The sequence below is a fragment of the Salvelinus fontinalis genome, chromosome 16 (genome assembly GCF_029448725.1).
Source record: "Salvelinus fontinalis isolate EN_2023a chromosome 16, ASM2944872v1, whole genome shotgun sequence".
Taxonomy (NCBI): Eukaryota; Metazoa; Chordata; class Actinopteri; order Salmoniformes; family Salmonidae; genus Salvelinus; species Salvelinus fontinalis.
This window is the reverse complement of record NC_074680.1, coordinates 18,942,636-18,961,904: the sequence shown is the minus strand read 5'-3', so window position 1 is coordinate 18,961,904 and position 19,269 is coordinate 18,942,636. Positions and strand designations below refer to the sequence as shown.

General features: G+C 46.5%; 1 protein-coding gene across 7 annotated transcripts in view; it reads left to right on the top strand.

Annotated features, from left to right (window-relative positions):
* LOC129812779 (ral GTPase-activating protein subunit alpha-2-like) overlaps positions 1-19,269 on the top strand; it is a 157,264-nt gene that overhangs the window by 100,063 nt on the left and 37,932 nt on the right. For all 7 annotated transcript variants that reach the window (XR_008753074.1, XM_055864636.1, XM_055864640.1 and 4 more), the window contains 2 exons: positions 2,610-2,768; positions 5,983-6,110. Coding sequence is in view for 6 of the 7 variants with exons in the window: in XM_055864636.1 (XP_055720611.1) it covers positions 2,610-2,768; positions 5,983-6,110 (287 nt within the window). In the remaining variant the exon portion in view is untranslated. The remainder of the gene's footprint in view (positions 1-2,609; positions 2,769-5,982; positions 6,111-19,269) is intronic.

Below are 19,269 nucleotides of genomic sequence, written 5' to 3'. Positions count from 1 at the left end.
CATCAGGCCATCCTCATATACCCCCAACCTCCATCGACACATCTGCCCTTCTCCCCCTAAAAAAACAGCCCTGCACCGACCCCATACTGAACCTGTGCTCAGCGGCTGCGGAAATTAGTTTGATTTTGGCTTGCTGGTGTGAGGCGCTGGAGGGGTCGGAGCATGCCTTCGGCCCGCTTCGATTCATTTGATTGGGAGCCCCTGTAATTGCACCCCACGCTTCCCAGAACCCCGCGCTAGCCAAAGGCGAGACAGAAATTGGCAGCTCGGCGGCGCGTGTGTAGGCTAACAGGGACGGGAGGGAGGGGATAAGAAATTGGGATGAAAAAGAGGCTTTATCGGACAGGAAGTTTCTCTGTCAATTTACAAATAAAACTTTCAGCATCGCCCGGCCGCCTGCTCTTAACCGCATACTGTGTCGGGTGGGGAAGGGCAATGCTTTCGCTGGCAAGAGTGTCTGAAGGAAAGAATCAATGGGCCCCAAGCTACACCAAGAAGGAAAACGGGACAAAAACATAAATTCCTCCAATCCAATTGTGGGCTTTAGGGCAGAGTGGTGCAGTGCTTAGCAGCAGCTGGCTGTAGTAATGCGGTTGTTGGAGCGACCAGGGAGCTGGGGGTCAGGCCATGTAGGGTCCTAATGTCAGAGCGAGGGGCTCTCGGCCGGCCCCACACTCACAACCAGCACCAGGGTTTAACTGAGCTCTGTGTTTTTAGAAGGGAGCACTTGTGCTGCTGAGAGGCCTGCTGTGCTGTGTGGATGGGAGGTCACTGAGGGTTAATTGGACAAGGGCCTTTGACTTAGGCCACACACAGGTGTGATTCTATTGGCACATATAGCTTCAGGGATGTGATTCTTCGCCTGATTTAATCAGAATTTCCTTCCTTTCTCACATCCCCCTTTACTCATATATCATTGAAATCTACCTACCCACAAACCAATATCCTCCTTTTCCTGACTTTCCATGTTCTCCTGACTCCTAATCACATCCCCTGGTCTTTTACTGAGTTACAGTTCATATGAGGAAATCAGTCAATTGAAATAAATTCATTAGGCCCTAATCTATAGATTTCACAAGACTTGGAATACAGATATGCGTCTGTTGGTCACAGATACCTTAAAAGAAATGGGCATCACAATGGGCCTCAGGATCTCGTCATGGTATCTCTGTGCATTCAAATTGCCATCGATAGAATGCAATTGTGTTTGTTGTCCATAGCTTATGCCTGCCCATACCATCACCCCACCATCACAACGGGGCACTCTGTTCACAATGCTGACATCAGCAAACCACTCGCCCACCGGATAGAAATTAGAACATTAAATTCTCTGCCAACAGTTCTGGTAGACATTCCGGCGGTCAGCATGGCAATTGCACACTCCCTCAAAACTTGAGACATCTGTGGCAGTGTGTTTTGTGACAAAACTGCATATTTTAGAGTAGCCTTTTATTGTCCCCAGCACAAGGTGCACCTGTGTAATGATTGATGTTTAATCAACTTCTTGAAATGCCATGCCTGGCAGGTGGCTGGATTATCTTGGCAAAGGACAATTGCTCACTAACAGGGATGTAAACAAATTTGTGCACAAAATTTGAGAGAAATATAATATTTTTGTGTATATGGAAAATGTCTGTGATCTTTTATTTCAGCTCATGAAACATGGGACCAACACGTTACATGTTGCGTTTTATATTTTGGTTCAGTGTAATATTCAAATGTTAATTTAAAGTCCTTAGGATTTTTGTGGGTAACCTCGACATGCATATTCAACATTCTTGGTTAATTTGTGCCTGTCTGACCTGACCTGCACTGGAGCCATTGATCCTTGTACAGATGAGATGAACCAGGGAGCACGGTGTTGTGGATTTGTTGAACATTATACCATTACCATAATTAAGGGCTTATAATAGAATGTGCTAATTGCATTTTTTTGGGTGGCGAGGCCATGTTTTCTTAATGGCTCATTAGACCCAAGTACATTGGCAGATGTTTTCCTCCTCCTCTCAGTGAGTCAGTCGGTGAGGAGGCAAGGCCTTGATGTTGCCACATAATCAGGGACAGGAGTTTTTTGTCTAACCCTTACTAGGCCCAGTTTATCCTTATCCAGATCACAAACTAAAAAACTGGTTTCCCCACGAGTGATGGGTAAAGGCCAGTGAGTTTGGAATGGCCACCCTTAAACCCATCACTCAATGCCCATGTCAGCCACAATACTGAGGGAAGACTGTTCTCTCACTTCCCCTCTGCCTTGGTTGAAAACAAGTTCTACAGTACATTAACTATCTGCCAATTTCCTGTCATTTGTGTAATTTCTGTCCTGACTTCATTTGTATTCATGAATAGAACATGGAAATTGGACGCAATTTTATGTCTTTGGGGTAAAGTTAATTTCAATGATTGGTTTTAAAATGCTCAATTGAAAGTTTTTTTTGTGGTTTGAATTTCCAGTGGAAATTCAAATGATAAGAAGCTTTGTCACAACACCCAGAGCTGTGGTAATCTCTAACCTAATATTAAAAACCTTTCTATAGGAATAACAAGATGTTCTTTCTGACCGCTGTGATCGCTGTAGCCGTGTCTAAACCCTGTGGTTTGTTCTGGTGCAGCTGCGTCACCTGGGCAACGACGAGGTTCACATAGTGTGGTCGGAGCACAGCAGGGACTACCGGCGCGGCATCATCCCCACTGACTTTGGAGACGTGCTGATCATCGTGTACCCCATGAAGAACCACACGTTCTTCATCCAGATCATGAAGAAACCACAGGTACTGGTACTAGAGATCAGCTGGCAGGCTCAAAACCTAAATGGCTTTTGGAGCTTGTTTCTGCACTTGCTTGATTATTTTCCACTCAATCTATGTGTGTAATGGATACACTATTTTACTTACTGTCTTGTTAGCATTAAACAAATATTATGGGACTCCTTCAACATTTCACTGCTTCAGCATATCCAACTCTTTGTTTGGAAAAAGGTATCAGCTGTCTGATCTTCACTTAGAGAACCCCTCTCCTTACTCATGTCCCTCCAGACTGCCTTGTTGGTTGAGAGGGTTACCTGTTTGTCGGTCTGCCTGTGTGACTCTGAGATGGACGCTCTAATGCCCTCCTCTTTCACTCCAGACCATTACCCTCACTGTGGGTATGTGCTCTGAGGCAGTCAGTGTCGCTCAGCTAGCTTTCATCTTGGTTCTGAGCCGCTGCACACACAGCTCTGGATAGACTGACTGGCTGGGTCAAAGACTACAGTTCACAATGTAACCATCTACGGTAGGCTAGGTTATTATATATAGTGCCTTCAAAAAGTTTTCACACCCCTTGACTTTTTCCAAACATTTTTGTGTTACAAAGTGGGATTAACATTTATTTAATTGTCCATTTTTGTCAACGATCTATACAAAATATTCTGTCTAAGTGGAAGAAAAAGGTGAGCATAGTGTGGTCGGAGCACAGTCAAGTATATATATATTAGTGTTTGATTTTTCATATATATGAGAAATCAAACACTAATATATCTTGATTAGATAAGTATTCAACCACTGAGCTTCTTGATATGATACACCTGGCAGGTGGATGGATTATCTTGGCAAAGAACAAATGCTCACTAACACAAGGATGTAAACACATTTTTGCACAACATTTTTGAGAAATAAGCTTTTTGTGTTTTTTTGTGTTTTGTTGTTTTTTGTACGGGTGTGAACAGGTGTGAATATTTTCTTAAGGCACTATATACTTAGATTGGTAGACTCTAATATTCATCCTAAACGTGACCCCAAAAAACAATAGGAAGTCCGTCACTGGGACTTCCTCATCTCAGATCTATAAGAAAACCTCACACAATATCTCCAGTCTCTTCTAAAGAGGGCGAAAGAGACTTTGTCGGCCAAACGAGGGGCTTTGGTGTGTTGGAGCAAAAGATGGGGCCAGAATGCATGGCAACTTTCTCATTCCACTGACCTGCCAGCAAGACTCTGCCAACCTGGGGATGATGCCCATAGCCCTCTGTCTGGCTATCCACCTAGGCCTCCTCCCAATATCCACACAGACAGACAGAAAGACACCACCAACAACCACCCAGTCTGCAGCCCAAACCTCCACCATAGAATCCTACAGCCCCCATTACGCAGACGCTTCATTGTCCTAAGTTGACCTCTAGAAGTTAGGCTTTTTTTTTTTTTTTACACCAGTAGAGATTGAATGGGCTAGCTGTCAGTTTGAAGTGTGCTCTAATTATTGAAGTGGAGGGACTGTCTGTATAATGAGCTATGCCATGTCAAGTAGACAGCAGGACTTATGGAGAGGCTCTGACACGCACGTCACATTCCAGGTCAACGATCATTAAACTCAGCAGATTTAAGATCTCCCCAAAACGCATGAACAGACGCATGTGTCACACACACGCACACATACACACACATGCACGCTGCTCTCAAACACAGAGCGCTCCCACTGTATTTGTTCAATAGTAAAAGTATTTTCTCCGGTATTGATTTGCATTCGATGTGTGTGCGGTTTCTATGCTAAATAAGCTCAACACTTAGTCCTAAGTCACTCAAACTTGAATCTAACCCTGTAGCAATATTAGATGTTGGGCTGGGAATTGCCAGGGACCCCAACAAGATAATATTATCATGATACGTAGGTGCCAATACCATATGTATTGCGATTTTAAGATTCTGTATGTAATGCGATTCAATACTTCTATTTTATTGCAATTTGATGTTCCAAACATATTGCTCACTACAGTGGCACGAAAAAGTATGTGAACCATTTGGAAATACCTGGATTTCTGCATAAATTGTTCATAAAATTCAATTTCATTAATCTAGGTCACAACAATAGACAAACACAGTCTGCTTAAACTAAACACACAAACAATTATACATTGTCATGTCTTTAATTGAGCACACCATGGAAAAAGTACATTTATTAAAAATAAAAAACAGAAATACCTTATTTGCATAAGTATTCAGAACCTTTGCTGTGAGACTCAAAATTGAACTCAGGTGCTTCCTGTTTCCATGAATCATCCTTGAGATGGTTCTACAACTTGATTGTAGTCCACCTGTGGTAAATTAAATGATTGGACATGATTTGGAAAGGCACACACCTGTCTATTTAAGGTCCCACAGTTTACAGTGCATGTCAGAGCAAAAACCAAGTCATGAGGTCGAAGGAATTGTCCGGAGAGCTCCGAGGCAGGATTGTGTCGATGCACCGATCTGGGGAAGGGTACCAAAATATTTCTGTAGCATTGAAGGTCCCCAAGATCACAGTGGCCTCCATCTTTCTTAAATGGAAGACTCTTCCTAGATCTGGCCGCCCGGCCAAACTGAGCAATCGGGGGAGAAGGACCTTGGTCAGGGAGGTGACCAAGAACCCAATGGTCACTCTGACAGAGCATTGTTAATTGAAATGCATTCCAGGTGACTACCTCATGAAGTTGGTTGAGAGTATGCCAAGCGTGTGCAAAGCTGTCAAGGCAAAGGGTGGCTGCTTTGAAGAATCTCAAATATATTTTGATTTTAACACTTTTTTTGGTGTGTTATTTCATAGTTTTGATGTCTTCACTATTATTCTACAATGTAGAAAATAGTTAAAAATAAAGAAAATCACTAGAATGAGTAGGTGTGTCCAAACGTTTCACTGATACTGCGTTTGAATAGCATTTTTATTTTTATGACGCACATTTTCTCCTTCCCTCCGCTCCTGACTGCATGTGCTCATGCTGCATGGAGGGGAGCGTTGCCTAGGCAACCAGACTGGTTTGCTACAGCACCTTGCTTGTTTCAGCACGGAGCAACAAAGTTTCATCATGTTGTAATGAGTCCATGTAACCGCGGAAACGGACTCAACCACACGAATGCCCGGCCGTCCTGTCTTCACTCCGCTTTTCATTCCACAGAAAAAAGAACAATTCAACAGTTATGACGGTTATTTAAGATGGTAACTTTCTCCCTCCCTCTCTCCTTCCCCTCGTAGGTCCCCTTCTTTGGGCCTCTTTTCAACGGCGCCATCGTCACAGGAATGTTGCTTCCCAGCCTTGTGCGTGCCACCTGCATCAACGCCAGCAGAGCTGTCAAGTCCCGCCTGACGCTTTACCAGAGCTTGTATCCTTTGCATGAACTCTTTACTCTGTCTCCCCTACCCTTACAGCCCTGTCTGCTTCCACAAGGTTAACAACAGACCTCAGCAGGTAGGCCGTGCATGTTTTTCCAGGGACGGTTACTTTTTCTATGTATAATTTTTTTTAGGTATTAATGTTATTCCTCACACTCTGATTGTTCTCATATGTGAAAATATTGAATTTCTAAACGGGTTGATTGTTGTTATTGCGGCGTTAGCCCTTCTAGTGGTTGGCCAGGGTGGATTCCCATGTGGTGCGTGTAGCGTGTTGGGTGATCTGCATGGGTGAGCACTGACACTGATCTTGATGCTCTGGCTGATTTGCATACAGCGATTAACAGCGCACAGGGTTGAGGTGTTGCGGTGTGTCGCGCAGCCCGTAGTGACATGTGAGGACGCATGTGTCTGTCTGGGTCTGTAATGAGGATCTTGTGTAACCTCTCTGTCATTTTGTATGATGCAGTGGGTTTAGACGACAGCAGCAGAGACATGACTGTCATTAACCCGTCCTCCCCTCCATCCCTGTAACAGCCTGCCTGTCGTTAAGGGCCTGATCTCCAGCTGTACATGTCAGTTGGTTTAAGACGAGCGTAATCAGCGATGGAGATTAATTTGCATGTGAATAAGTTGAGGACTGAAGGAGGGGAGGGATGGTTTTTTGGAGCGGGCCCCGGTGGGTGAAATCTGATCTCCCACAAAGCCTTGCAGCTTTGCCTCTCCCCGGACAGGGACAGGCTGTACAGAGTGGCCTCGCAGGGACCACAGTAGCTCTCTGGGTGTTGCCATGGCGACCAGCAATCTCCAGCTTTTGAGGTTGGACCCAAGTTGTGCACCGCTCTCAAGTATTGTTTTGGCATCGCGGCAAAGGTCATTGGTTTACGGTTTGTAAGGAAAGTGGGCATGGGTGCACGATAATGTCAGTAGCCTATAGTATGTTTTTAAGCTAATAATGTGCACTAAACTTTGGCTACAGGTGTATGTGGCTGTACATTCTGAGTGTTTGATTTGTATGTGCTAGCATTTGTATGCACGGGTGTCGCCCCCCGCCCCCCCATCCCACCCACCCATCAGCGAGGCTCATATCAGCCCCTCACAGGGTCCCTGGGGGCATCAGTGGGACAGCAGAGAGGCAGATGTCTGTAAACCAAATCCAAGTGAATTACTCCAGTGTGAGATGTGCTGAACTGCCAGCGGTGCCTAGCTACCATAGGCCAGTCTGTACTGGGAGCCAAGGGGGAAGGGAGCCAGCGCCGGACCAGACTAGGCCTACCTGGCATTCCTTAGCAAGAAGAGAGCATCACGACGGCCTGATCTGCGAGATGAGATGATCGCTGGCTGGGCTGGAGCGTTGGCAGTGTGAAGCAACCAGCCAGGCTGAGGCCCCACATACTGCAGATCTGGAAGATGAGCTGACAAACGGATGCTCCCCGCCAATGGATGCTGGCAATGCCAGCACTGGTGTCTGTGTGTGGGCCATTTTCCTGGATGGCTGGAGGATTACGTTTAAACAAAGAAATAGTCATGAGTCATCGAGGCGATGAGACCTATTTTTTTTTTATCAAGATAGGGCCCACACACAAACACAAACTATTTTGCAATTCAGAAGATTTCTCAGGATTTGTTCAAAGAAAACAACTCCTACCAGTAAATAAAGTTTTGACTATTTTTTGAAGAATGTTTTAAGATATATTTTAGAATGCTATTTGAGGTTTATTACCTCAAAAAAGAGCAGGAATACCAAAACTAATGATATACAGTTCCAACCGCCATGTCTTTGAGAGACGCAGAGTAGGTGAATGGATGGTTTCTGCATATGTGATTCCCACCATTAAGCATGGAGTAGGTGGTGTGATGGTGCTTTGCTGGTGACAATGTTGGTGATTTATTTAGAATTCAAGGCACACTTAACCAGCATGGCTACCACAGCATTCTGCAGTGATATCCCATCCCGTCTGGTATGCGCTTAGTGGGACTGTCATTTGTTTTTCAACAGGACAGTGACCCAACGCACCTCCAGGCTGTGTAAGGGCTATGTGACCAAGGAGAGTGATGGAGTGCTGCATCAGATGACCTGGCCTCCACGATCACCCGACCTCAACCCAATTGAGATGGTTTGGGATGAGTTGGACCGCAGAGTGAAGGAAAAGCAGCCAACAATTGCTCAGCATATGTGGGAACTCCTTCAAGACTGTTGAAAAAGCATTACAGGTGAAGCTGGTTGCCAAGAGTGTGCAAAGCTGTCATCAAGGCAAAGGGTGGCTACTTTGAAGAATCATATATACAATATATTTTGATTTGTTTTACACTTTTGGTTACTACATGATTCCATATGTGTTATTTCATAGTTTTGATGTCTTCACTATTATTCTACAATGTAGAAAATAGAAAAAATAACGAAAAACCCTTGAATGAGTAGGTGTGTCCAAGCTTTTGACTGGTACTGTATCTAGACTTGACCCAAAGGCATGACCCATTCCTCCTTCTGCTGAATGGTGTCTGCATTGTACCACTCCTCCATGTATGCTCCCTTCTCTTCCTCATCTCATCTGCCTCTCGTCTTCTGCAAAATGTAGGTGTTTTATTTTGGGTTGGAACAATGATCTTGGCTCTTTTCAGAGCAGGCTGTTTTTGTAGCCGAGATGAAATCCCTATCCAGCGTTTCCCCGCCCCGGCGCTCCCCAATCTGCTGTCTGTAGCCAGGCCGCTCTCCAAGGTCATTTGTTTAATGTTTCTACAAAGAAAAGCCACATGACCTCAGTGCGTCCACATAAAGGCAGGCCTGGCGCTGTGGTGCTCTCCTCTGTGGCGCTCTCTGGTGTCCTCTCTCCCGCTCCGTCCGCCACAGAACTGGAGTCTCCAGCAGCCAGGCGCTCTGCTGCACCATCACTCCGGCTAATTAGATTTGATATTGAAATATGACCACCAGCCACATTGCTGGAGACACACACCAATCATCCCTTCCTATTCAATCCGCTGTTTCCTTTTTGGCTCTACACCATGGTACTTGGAGTAGTTTGTGTGTGAGAGATTTTTTGTGTGAGTTTTTGTGTGTCTGTGTATGTGTGACACATGGTCAGCGTTTAAGATGTCTATCCAAGTGGGTTTATGTGTGCCATTCCACTCCAATAATGTACAGCATCCTGCTCTATTCAGTGACAACGCAGTGGTGTTATTTCAGAGCCCTCGGTGCTGTGGGACGTGAAAGAGACAGTCCTGACCCCACAGACCTTATATTACAAGGCTGTCAGAAATCACCTATATTGTGTCATTAACATGGCCCTATTGGAAGAGGGTGTGTGAATGGCTGTGTGAATCCTAATAGTCACCCTGTATGAACACTGAGCAGCGGGCTGGCGGGCTGCAGTCTCCTCCACTGCCAGAGGGGAACGCAAACTCACTGTGAGTGGTGAGGACCTGACATGCGGGAGGAGAATACTCTTGACAGCCAAGTTCCCGCTATATAAGTAGCACACCATATATCAAGAGAATTTCCCCTGACATGCAATGTGTCATTCATCCCCAACTACTGTATGTGGTCCTACTGTAGTTCAGTTGGTCTCGCATGGCGCTTGCAACGCCAGGATAGTGGGTCGCTTTGGATAAGTGTCTGCTAAATGTTGTGGACTTTCTCTGCTTCCACATAGCCTGTTGGGTTTCCGACGGGAGACTTGATCCAGTCACTAAGTGTTGTTCTCTCTCCTAAACAAGCACTCACTCCCGAGTAAACGTGTGTTTAGGTAGCAGGAACCTCTAATAGGGGGAGGCAAAGTAGAGCTGACCTTCATTCTGAAACGCAACTTCCCCGCTGGACAGAATCAATAGCTTTTTCGCCCCAGTGCCCTTACTACCCTCCCCTAAGACACGCACGCACACATACACAGAGAGATCCGTCTCCGGGCAGCAATCAATAGCCATAATCTGTTCCTGCATGTGGCCAGTCATGCGAGCCGGACTTTTAGGTGCCATTGTGGGGGACATGCAGTGTAGTAGCAGAGAGAGTTTTCATCTTCTCAGGGAAGCTCACAAAGCCCAGTGGAACCTAGGGCTGCTGCCAACCTCCAGAGGTGCAGGCCCTTGCCTCATCTAGCCAACCGTCTACCAGCTCTGGAGCACTGCCTTTGCACGCTCATGAAAACATCATATATGTGTGAATCTTGCCATTGATATTGGCCTACTGCGTTGTGTACCTTCTGAATAAGGCTTTGTTTCTCTCTCTCTCTCATTGTCCCTACATGGATAACAATGTGTTCTTTAGGACAAGAAGATTCATTACCTAGTCAGGAGGAAAGCATCTTTCGGAGTCTTTGAAAGGAGGCTATGAATGGGAGCTGCCATGTTAGTGTACTGTAGCTGAACATGTATTATTTAGTGTTGCTGATTAGCTGACAAATAAGAGCCTGTGTGCCATAACAGTCTCCTGCAGCCATCTCCAAGCCCATGAACTGAGTGCTTGGCTTCTCACTGTGAGAAGGGTGAGCTGGGCCATCTTCCCTCTGTCATATGCCTCTCAGTGAGAAGTGATGTGTACAGCCCTAACTCTCCTCTGTGCCTTTTGAATTAGAGGCTCTGTGACATTGTGTGGAAGAGCAACCTGCTTACATTAGGTTAGGGTCTTGTTCTGTGTCACGGTCCAGTTCTGTGTCATGGTCCAGTTCTGTGTCACAGTCCAGTTCTGTGTCACGGTCCAGTTCTGTGTCACGGTCCAGCTCTGTCACAGTCCAGCTTTCAGCTCTGTCACGGTCCAGCTCTCAGCTCTGTCACGGTCCAGCTCTCAGCTCTGTCACAGTCCAGCTCTCAGCATTGTCACAGTCCAGCTTTCGGGGACGTCCATTCCCAATGACCCAATAGGAACTCAGAAGTCTGGGGCAGGGTGGATTGCTCAACAGGATGGAGGTGGTCGGGGTTGTCAGAGGCGGTTGGGTTGGAGTCTGTTGTTGGGAGAAGCAGGACTTTGGTGGAGTTTGGTGGGGGCTGAGGAGTGGATGAAAGGGGGTCTATGGTTGGGGTTTATGACATTTTGGGATGGAGGGAGTTTCCTCTACTGAATATTTTAATTCTAATCCCATGATCAGTGGGATTAGGTCCACTACTTCACCCTCAACTCCTCCGCCCTCCACTTCTCTGCCCTCAACCCCTCCACTCCTCCGCCCTCCACTCCTCTGCCCTCAACCCCTCCACTCCTCTGCCCTCCACTCCTCCGCCCTCCACTCCTCCGCCCTCCACTCCTCCGCCCTCCACTCCTCCGCCCTCCACTCCTCCGCCCTCCACTCCTCCGCCCTCCACTCCTCCGCCCTCCACTCCTCCGCCCTCCACTCCTCCGCCCTCCACTCCTCCGCCCTCCACTCCTCCGCCCTCCACTCCTCCGCCCTCCACTCCTCCGCCCTCCACTCCTCCGCCCTCCACTCCACCGCCCTCCACTCCTCCGCCCTCCACTCCTCCGCCCTCCACTCCTCCGCCCTCCACTCCTCCGCCCTCCACTCCTCCGCCCTCCACTCCTCCGCCCTCAACCCCTCCGTCCTTAACCCATGCGCCCTCAACCCCTCCACTCCTCCGCCCTCAACCCGCCCCTACATCTCTCCAGCTGACCAGCTGTTCCTGGGGCTCACGACAATGTCTGATGTGTTCACATCACTGAGTCCCCTCCCCGCCCACACACCACCACTCCACGGCCGCTCCGCTCGGAGCAGCAGACAGCTCTGCCACTAGGGCCTAGAAGGGCCAAGGGGGCCAAGGGAGCGAGGGGGGGACACGCACAGACCTGTCAAACCCAGCCTTGACTCAGGAGGCAGCCTGGCCGGATGGCATATGGCGTCTAGCTTCATACAGCATGCAAAAGTACCCCCCCCCCCCCCCTCTGCTGCTAATGCAGAATGACTCACAGCATTATAGTTTTTTCCCTCCCCCCTCCATCTCCTCCCCACCCTGCCTCTAACAAAAGGTGTCCCCCACTCACCCTCCCAGTGAAAGCCCTGGGGGCCGGTGGCTGAGCGGCGGCTGAGCAGAGCAGGGCCACTCTTAAACACAGGTAGAGCAGGCATGGAAACAGACGGCTGATGGCAGGGGCTGGAGGGCTTGATGACAGCACAGGGCCCTGAAAGACCATGAAGACACTGTCTGTGTACTGATCCTGGGGATGAGAGCAGCACAGAGAGCTGATGAGGAGTTACTGTGGGTTTGTCGGAAGCATTGAAGTGCTATTTCTGTTTCATCTTGTTGTTGTGTTATAGGGTTTGTTTTACTAAGGTTGTTAAACTGTCAATAGTCTCCAAATGGGAGAATGTATCCTATCATTTTGTCTGATCATTGTCCACTCGTTACTTAATTGTGTGTCACTCAAAATTGTGATTGTGTTACTCAAGGGAATTTTAAATGGGTCTTTTTGAAAAATGGTTTAAAAAAATAGTTTTAAAAAATTGGTCCTCCGCCATTTGCAGAGGAGACGAATTTTTGTTTTCTATATATGTGCCACCCCATCACTAAATATTTCAAGTCCTGGGAATGTACACACATTACAGCACAGCATGTTACTGAAAGAATGTCATGCTCCGTGTATCTTTAAACTTGAACGCCTCACAACCCTCCCCTCCCCGCTCCGTCTGTTATGCATTCATGCCTGACATCTGTCTGTTTTGTAAGAGTGCAGTGAAAGGCTGAGAGGTTGCCAGGTCTGCGTGGGATCCCCCTCTCTCTCCCACCATCCAGCCAGCCAGCCAGCCCCGGTAGGGAGGTGTCGGGTAGCGTTACTAGTATCAGACTGGCTGTATCATTATGAACCTGTCAGGGGTGAAGCCACAGAGGTGTTTGGTATCCACTAGACACCCCTAGTTCTGATAACTGTGAAAGCTGTCTCTATCACCAACCATCAAAACCTAGGCCATTCTTCCATATCTTGTTGTTATGGAAATCATTTATGTTTTTATCTGTGGAGGAAAAACATACTTTGAAGGAATCCCTGGTTGAAAAGTATTTATCTGAGAGGACTCGTGCTGATGGATGCTAGGTGTTTTGGCTTTGTAAGCAGTCATAACCGTGGACTTCAGTGGTACTACTCTGTGCACTTGTGTGTGCATTCCACTGTTTAACTATGTTTTAGGCTGCATCAATACTTTTAGTCCTTGTATATGGAAGGCCATCCGCTCTGCCGATCACAGACTCCGTAACGGACTTCAGTGCTGGTAGCGCAGTACATTCCATTTTAACAGGACGTGTTAATAGGGATTGTGTGTGTGGTTCTACTGCGGGTGTAAAACCGGTCTGTCTGCTTTAAGTGATTAGCATCCAACTAGCCATTCCATCTGTTCCCCTGTTTAATTAATGAACTTTCTTTCTTCTCCCAGCCAGCCAAACACCACTAAAGGAAAGCTGTTAGCCCTCTCAGGTTATCCAAATTGATGCTTGTTCTTGTTTCCACTACAATGGCTGCGTTGTCATTGATTAGTTCGGTTTGTTTCTTCTCTTTTGTCTCAGGGTTCTTGAGGGAGGGTTAATGAGCTTCCCTGGGAAGCCTCCGCACATTTGAGTATTTTTAGTTTTTTGGGGCAGAAAAACAGAACCGTGCAGGTGTGCACCTCCGTGTGTGGCATACGTGTTCATGTGTGTCTGTGTGGATATTTCTGAATAGGATGGGGAAGGTTTTAGCGATGGAAGGGTCCTGGGAGTTTTCTGGTGTTGCTGGTCCATTATTCCTGATCAGAAGCAGAGGGCCTGGAGCACTCAAACACCGGGCTCTCTTCCCCTCCCTTCTCTAGTCTCCCGTCTCCTTAGGCCTGACATCTAGTAGAAGATGGAGGAAAGAATATATGTAAAGCCCCTCTCTCCTTCTCTCCCTTTCTCCCTCTGTCTCTCTCTTCCTCATCCTCTCTCTCCGCTCTCCTTCTATCTCTCTCGTTACAACGAGGCACTGGACAGCCTTTGTCCACATAAAGCTGGCTTCTTTGTGTGCGCAGCCTTTTGCTAATCGGCGTGGTCGTGTGCCCATGTTTTAGCCCACATTTCACGCGCAGCTCTCCTTTTGTCTGAGGCCTGCCCCGATAAGGATCCCAGTTCTATGGCCGCTCTGATATTGAAATCCTTCAGCGTCGCGGAGAGAGCCTTCAATCATCCATTGTCTGCGCACCAGTTATTACCATTCAATCTCTGTGTCCCTCGTCATCATCGGCCAGAGCACTGAGACTGTCCCCTGAAAAGACCAGGGCTCTCTCTCCTCTCTCGCTCTCTTCTGTCACATTCAAGCATATCCACAGATATTTCTGTCGGCGTCTCGAGACGGCCCGTGTTCAATGCTACCGGGAAATGTCAGCAAAATGTCACTCCTCACATACCCCAGGATTCTCTCAGTCTCTGTGACGTGGCCCTGGGTTAGGGACTTCTTTTATCTAGAAACCTTTGGCCTTGCTCTGTTTTGTCCTAAAATTGGCATTAGGCTAGTTTTTCAATTCTCTTTTATCATAATGAGACTAGAACCACTGTTAGTCTATAGATTTTCTTCACATTGCGTTAAATGTCACAGCCTTAATTGGTTATTTTAAAGAGGAATTAGTTATGTATATGTTGATTCTTTAAACAGTTGAAAGGCAGCACCTATTCCTCTCCTGGCCCGGCTCCATTGTTTCCCAGTGGAGGATGTCCGTGTCCTGAGCTTTTGCATTAAATGGAATTTTCCAAATAGAGAGACAAGCGAAACATTAAAGTGTATATAGTGCATTTTCTGCCATTTCCAGAAGGCTCCCTTTGATGTGGTAATGGAGAGAGTATGTGTACGTTGTCAAGTGGCAGCCATTGATTTGGCCACAGAGCAACATACTGTACATTAGGCCTTTCTATGATTGGCATTGTCATTTGGTGGCCTGAATGTATTTGCTGTGCTGCTGTTTTTGCTCTGGATAAAGAGAAAGCTTGGTTGGTTATCTGGTCATCAGCTCTAGATTTATAACCTCTTAGTAGTCTCTTTCTAAAGCAAGACTTTCGTCTCCCTGTCATTGTAGATGTTCCTCTAGGTTTTTCCATTTTAAATGTTGACAGAAAACCTTGTTTACCAGACCTGCACTCCTCCAAAAGGCTTTGGCAGGAAAACAAAGGCCCTGAGCTCTTCAGATTTATGTGCTGTGCACATCTTCATTAGTTATGTATAGCCACTAATTACTATTGATGAGATTCTAGCAGTTTGGGCTACAAATCTATATGTATTGTCATTGTAATGAGTGTTATTTACTCTCAGATCTTCAGGGCAGGGGGATATAGATGGAATGGCCTTTGTGGAGGCAGATATGGCCCTGGCTGCTATAGTCTACACCCACTTGTTTTTGTATCTGCCGACTTTGACCAAATCCCGTTTCCCTCCCCCTACTTTGTCGCGGCCATCTGCAGAGATGTATAGCACTTCCCAGCTCCTCCATCTGTTTTTGTGCGTCCATGAAAAGGCCCATTATAATCCCTCGCTGTATGTGGACGCACCGCGAGTTGCTAAACAGGATGGAATCCTAGAGGCCTCAGTCCGTCGGTTAATTATTTGAGCTCCCTCTTAGAGATCTTCATTTGAACAAGATTTCTAAACAACTTTGTCTCCGTACATCCCCATAAAAAGACAGCCAGTCTTGGATGGGGCTGAGGCTGGTAAATGGGCTCCATGCAGCCAACACTAGGCTAAGACAGGCTCCTGATTAACTCTTGAGTGACTAGCTAATGTCATTGAAGTAGGACCACCTGGCGATGAGACTGTACAGTCAGCTGCCAGTGGAGGGCCAGAATGGGGAGGACCAGGTGTTAGGCTCCAGCCCCCTAATTGTTGCCATGTAATAGCCCGCTTGACTGCATAGTGTGGCCCCAGGGCTAGGATTAGAAAAGGCTGTTGCCAACACAGAAGACATCAGTTGTCTTTCTGCCCAGTTTTTTTCATACCTCTTTCTTGCCATCCCACCCCCACTAATCATTCCAGGTAGTAGGGAGGCTCCCCATCCCTCCCCCACCTCATTCACTCCAGGCCTACCCCACATCCGGCTGTGCTTTCAGGCCTGGGGAGGGGCGGCGGTGGGTGGGTTTGAGGAAAGCTGGAGAGAAAGACAATGAAAGAAAAGAGGGGGAGGAAAGAAAAAGAAGAAAGGGGGCGTCAGACAGAGCGGGGAGTTTTTCCGGTATTCCAGAACAGCCGAGTCCGTGTCTATACGGGAGCTTTTGGAACTCCATCTGCTCCTCCTAACCCTTCACACTGTGGACTAGAGGAGGGCCACATAGTTCTGCCCTTCACACTGTGGACTAGAGGAGGGCCACATAGATCTGCCCTTCACGCTGTAGACTAGAGGAGGGCCCCATAGTTCTGCCCTTTCGTATGCGCTCCCCTCATGTGTCACATACATTTATCTCACACTTCCTGTCCTCCAAACTGACACTCGCTCACAGCCTTATTATTACTGTGATCTTCAAGGAGAACAACGTGGAAACGATCCTGAGGACAAATTGGCCAGCGATACGGTCTGCTACTGGTTGTCATTTTTTGATAAGAGCCCCAACCTCATTATGATTGTAATGACATTGATTGGAATATGGCTGTAATGCAGAGATGAGAGCAAATGAATTCCCTTTTGTCCCTGTAACTAACCTTGGCTCTCCAACGCATTCATAACGCAATGATAACTGTGATCATCTGTAGCCCTGTGCTCATCATTAGCATTTCGGCTAAATGCCTGCCGTTTTGCATAAGGCTCGAGAGCTCTATTTACCCACTGAACCTTTCACTGCGAGGCTAATGTAGGGGCGAGAGAATGCACTCTGGAGCATGAATCCCAACACGGTCGGAAGCAGACGCCGACTCCACACGTGAACACATAGCAATCATTTTCCCGCACATAAAAAGTTCAGAGGCCTCATCTGTGTGGTAAATGTTTCATTAGCGTTCTGTGGAACACTGTGTTATCGTTGGGTTAACTTTTCTGGGATATGTGGGATGCTAACGTCCCACTTGGCCAAAAGCCAGTAAAAATGCAGAGCGCCAAATTCAAATAAATTACTATAAAAATCTAACTTTCATAAAATCACACATGAAAGATACCAAATTAAAGCTACACTGGTTGTGAATCCAGCCAACATGTCAGAATTCAAATAGGCTTTTCGGCAAAAGCAAACGATGCTATTATCTGAGGATAGCAACAGAGTAAACAAAGAGAGAGAAGCATATTTCAACCATGCAGGCGCGACACAAGACGCAGAAATAGAAATATAATTCATGCCTTACCTTTGACGAGCTTCTGTTGTTGGCACTCTAGTATGTCCCATAAACATCACAAATGGTCCTTTTTGTTCGATTAATTCCGTCGATATATATCCAAAATGTCAATTTATTTGGCGCGTTGATCCAGAAAAACACTGGTTCCAACTTGTGAAACGTGACTACAAAATATCTCAAAAGTTACCTGTAAACTTTACCAAAACATTTCAAACTACTTTTGTAATACAACTTTAGATATTTCTTTATGTAAATAATCGATAAAATTGAAGACGGGATGATCTGTGTTCAATACAGGATTAAAACAAACTGTAGCTAGCTTTCTGGTCATGCGCCTCTAACAGTACACTTCCAGTGACCCTCTTTCAAGATGGCCGTACTTCTTCATTACACAAAGCAAAAAACCTCAACCAATTTCTAAAGACTGTTGACATCCAGTGGAAGCGGTAGGAACTGCAAAAAGGTCAATTAGAAATCTGTATTCCCAATGAAAACCCATTGAAAAGAGAGTGACCTCAAAAAAAATATTCTGAATGGTTTGTCCTCTGGGTTTCGCCTGCTAAATAAGTTCTGTTATACTCACAGACATGATTCAAACAGTTTTAGAAAGTGTTTTCTATCCAAATATACTAATAATATGCATATCTTATCATCTGGAGATGAGTAGCTGACAGTTGAATTTGGGTATGCTTTTCATCTAAACGTGAAAATGCTGCCCCCTATCCTAGAGAAGTTAAACCAAAACCCTTTGGCATAACACCGTGTTGTATGTGGCCCTGCACGCTATTAGGACGTCAGAATCTCTCTGTGGAGTGGGACTGACGTGTCAAACGGGCCAAAGACAGTCTCTCTCTGCTCTGTTGCTGGTTTGGGATTGAAGCAGGATACAGGTGGTACGACTCACATGTTGAGTACATGTCTGAAAATAGCCATTTTGGTCCATGGTTTCAAATTTGATGTGCATGTCATGGACACGCATGGTTCAAAGTCATGTCCACCCAGGCACTGCACATACATATTCACCTCCCCTGCTCTGTTGAGGCCCACCATTATTCCAGCCAAACAAAGTGCTCAGGCCACGGAAGCTTTCATCCAAACCTGATTACTTCAGATTGGACGAAAAAAGGACATCTTCAAAGGTTTCTCTGACCACCCCACTTCTAGTCTCTTTCTCCTTGAGCATGTCGACCAGGCAATCTTCTGTTAATGTGATGGAGCCCTGTGACTGGCTGCTTTTAATCATCTCTCTGGGTTTGATCAATCATGTCTCCATTGTGCTCCACATCTAAGGCGGACACGTTACTGGCACGGATCAATAGACGGCCCTTTGAACAGGAGATTTGTTACACATCGGAATACTCATCTGACTACACAACCAGCCCTGCCCGTTGATGGCGAACAGTTATGTTGGAATAACCAATTGACAATGTCCGAATTTATTACGTTATCAGAAAAAGGATAATTGTTATCCATTGATTTATAAACAACTTAGTTACCCATAAAGTATACCTTAATGTAAAGTGTTACCATCTCAACACTAAGAAGAAGTATCTATGGCTCACCATTCCCAGTTGACCCATCACTATGGCATAGTTTTTGGTCCAGTCGACCATAACTCTGGTAAAGATTGCGTTTATTTGATTTGCTATGAAGTACTAATCGATTTTTAGTGCGCCTCAGGGAACTGTAAGCTGGCGGCAACATGGCATGCTTGAGAGAATGGGCGACTTCTTCACTGTGGCCCAGTCATAAATAAGGGTCCATGCCAGCTAGCAGACACAGCCCTCTGTCTGGATTGGTGCTACTGTAGCAGTGATGTCACGGGTTAGTAGTGATGTCACGGCCATAACTCCTCGTGCCCCTGTCTCGCTCTCAGATGGACGGTGGTGAGGTGTGGAAGTTGGCTTGAGAGGCTGACGCCGAGG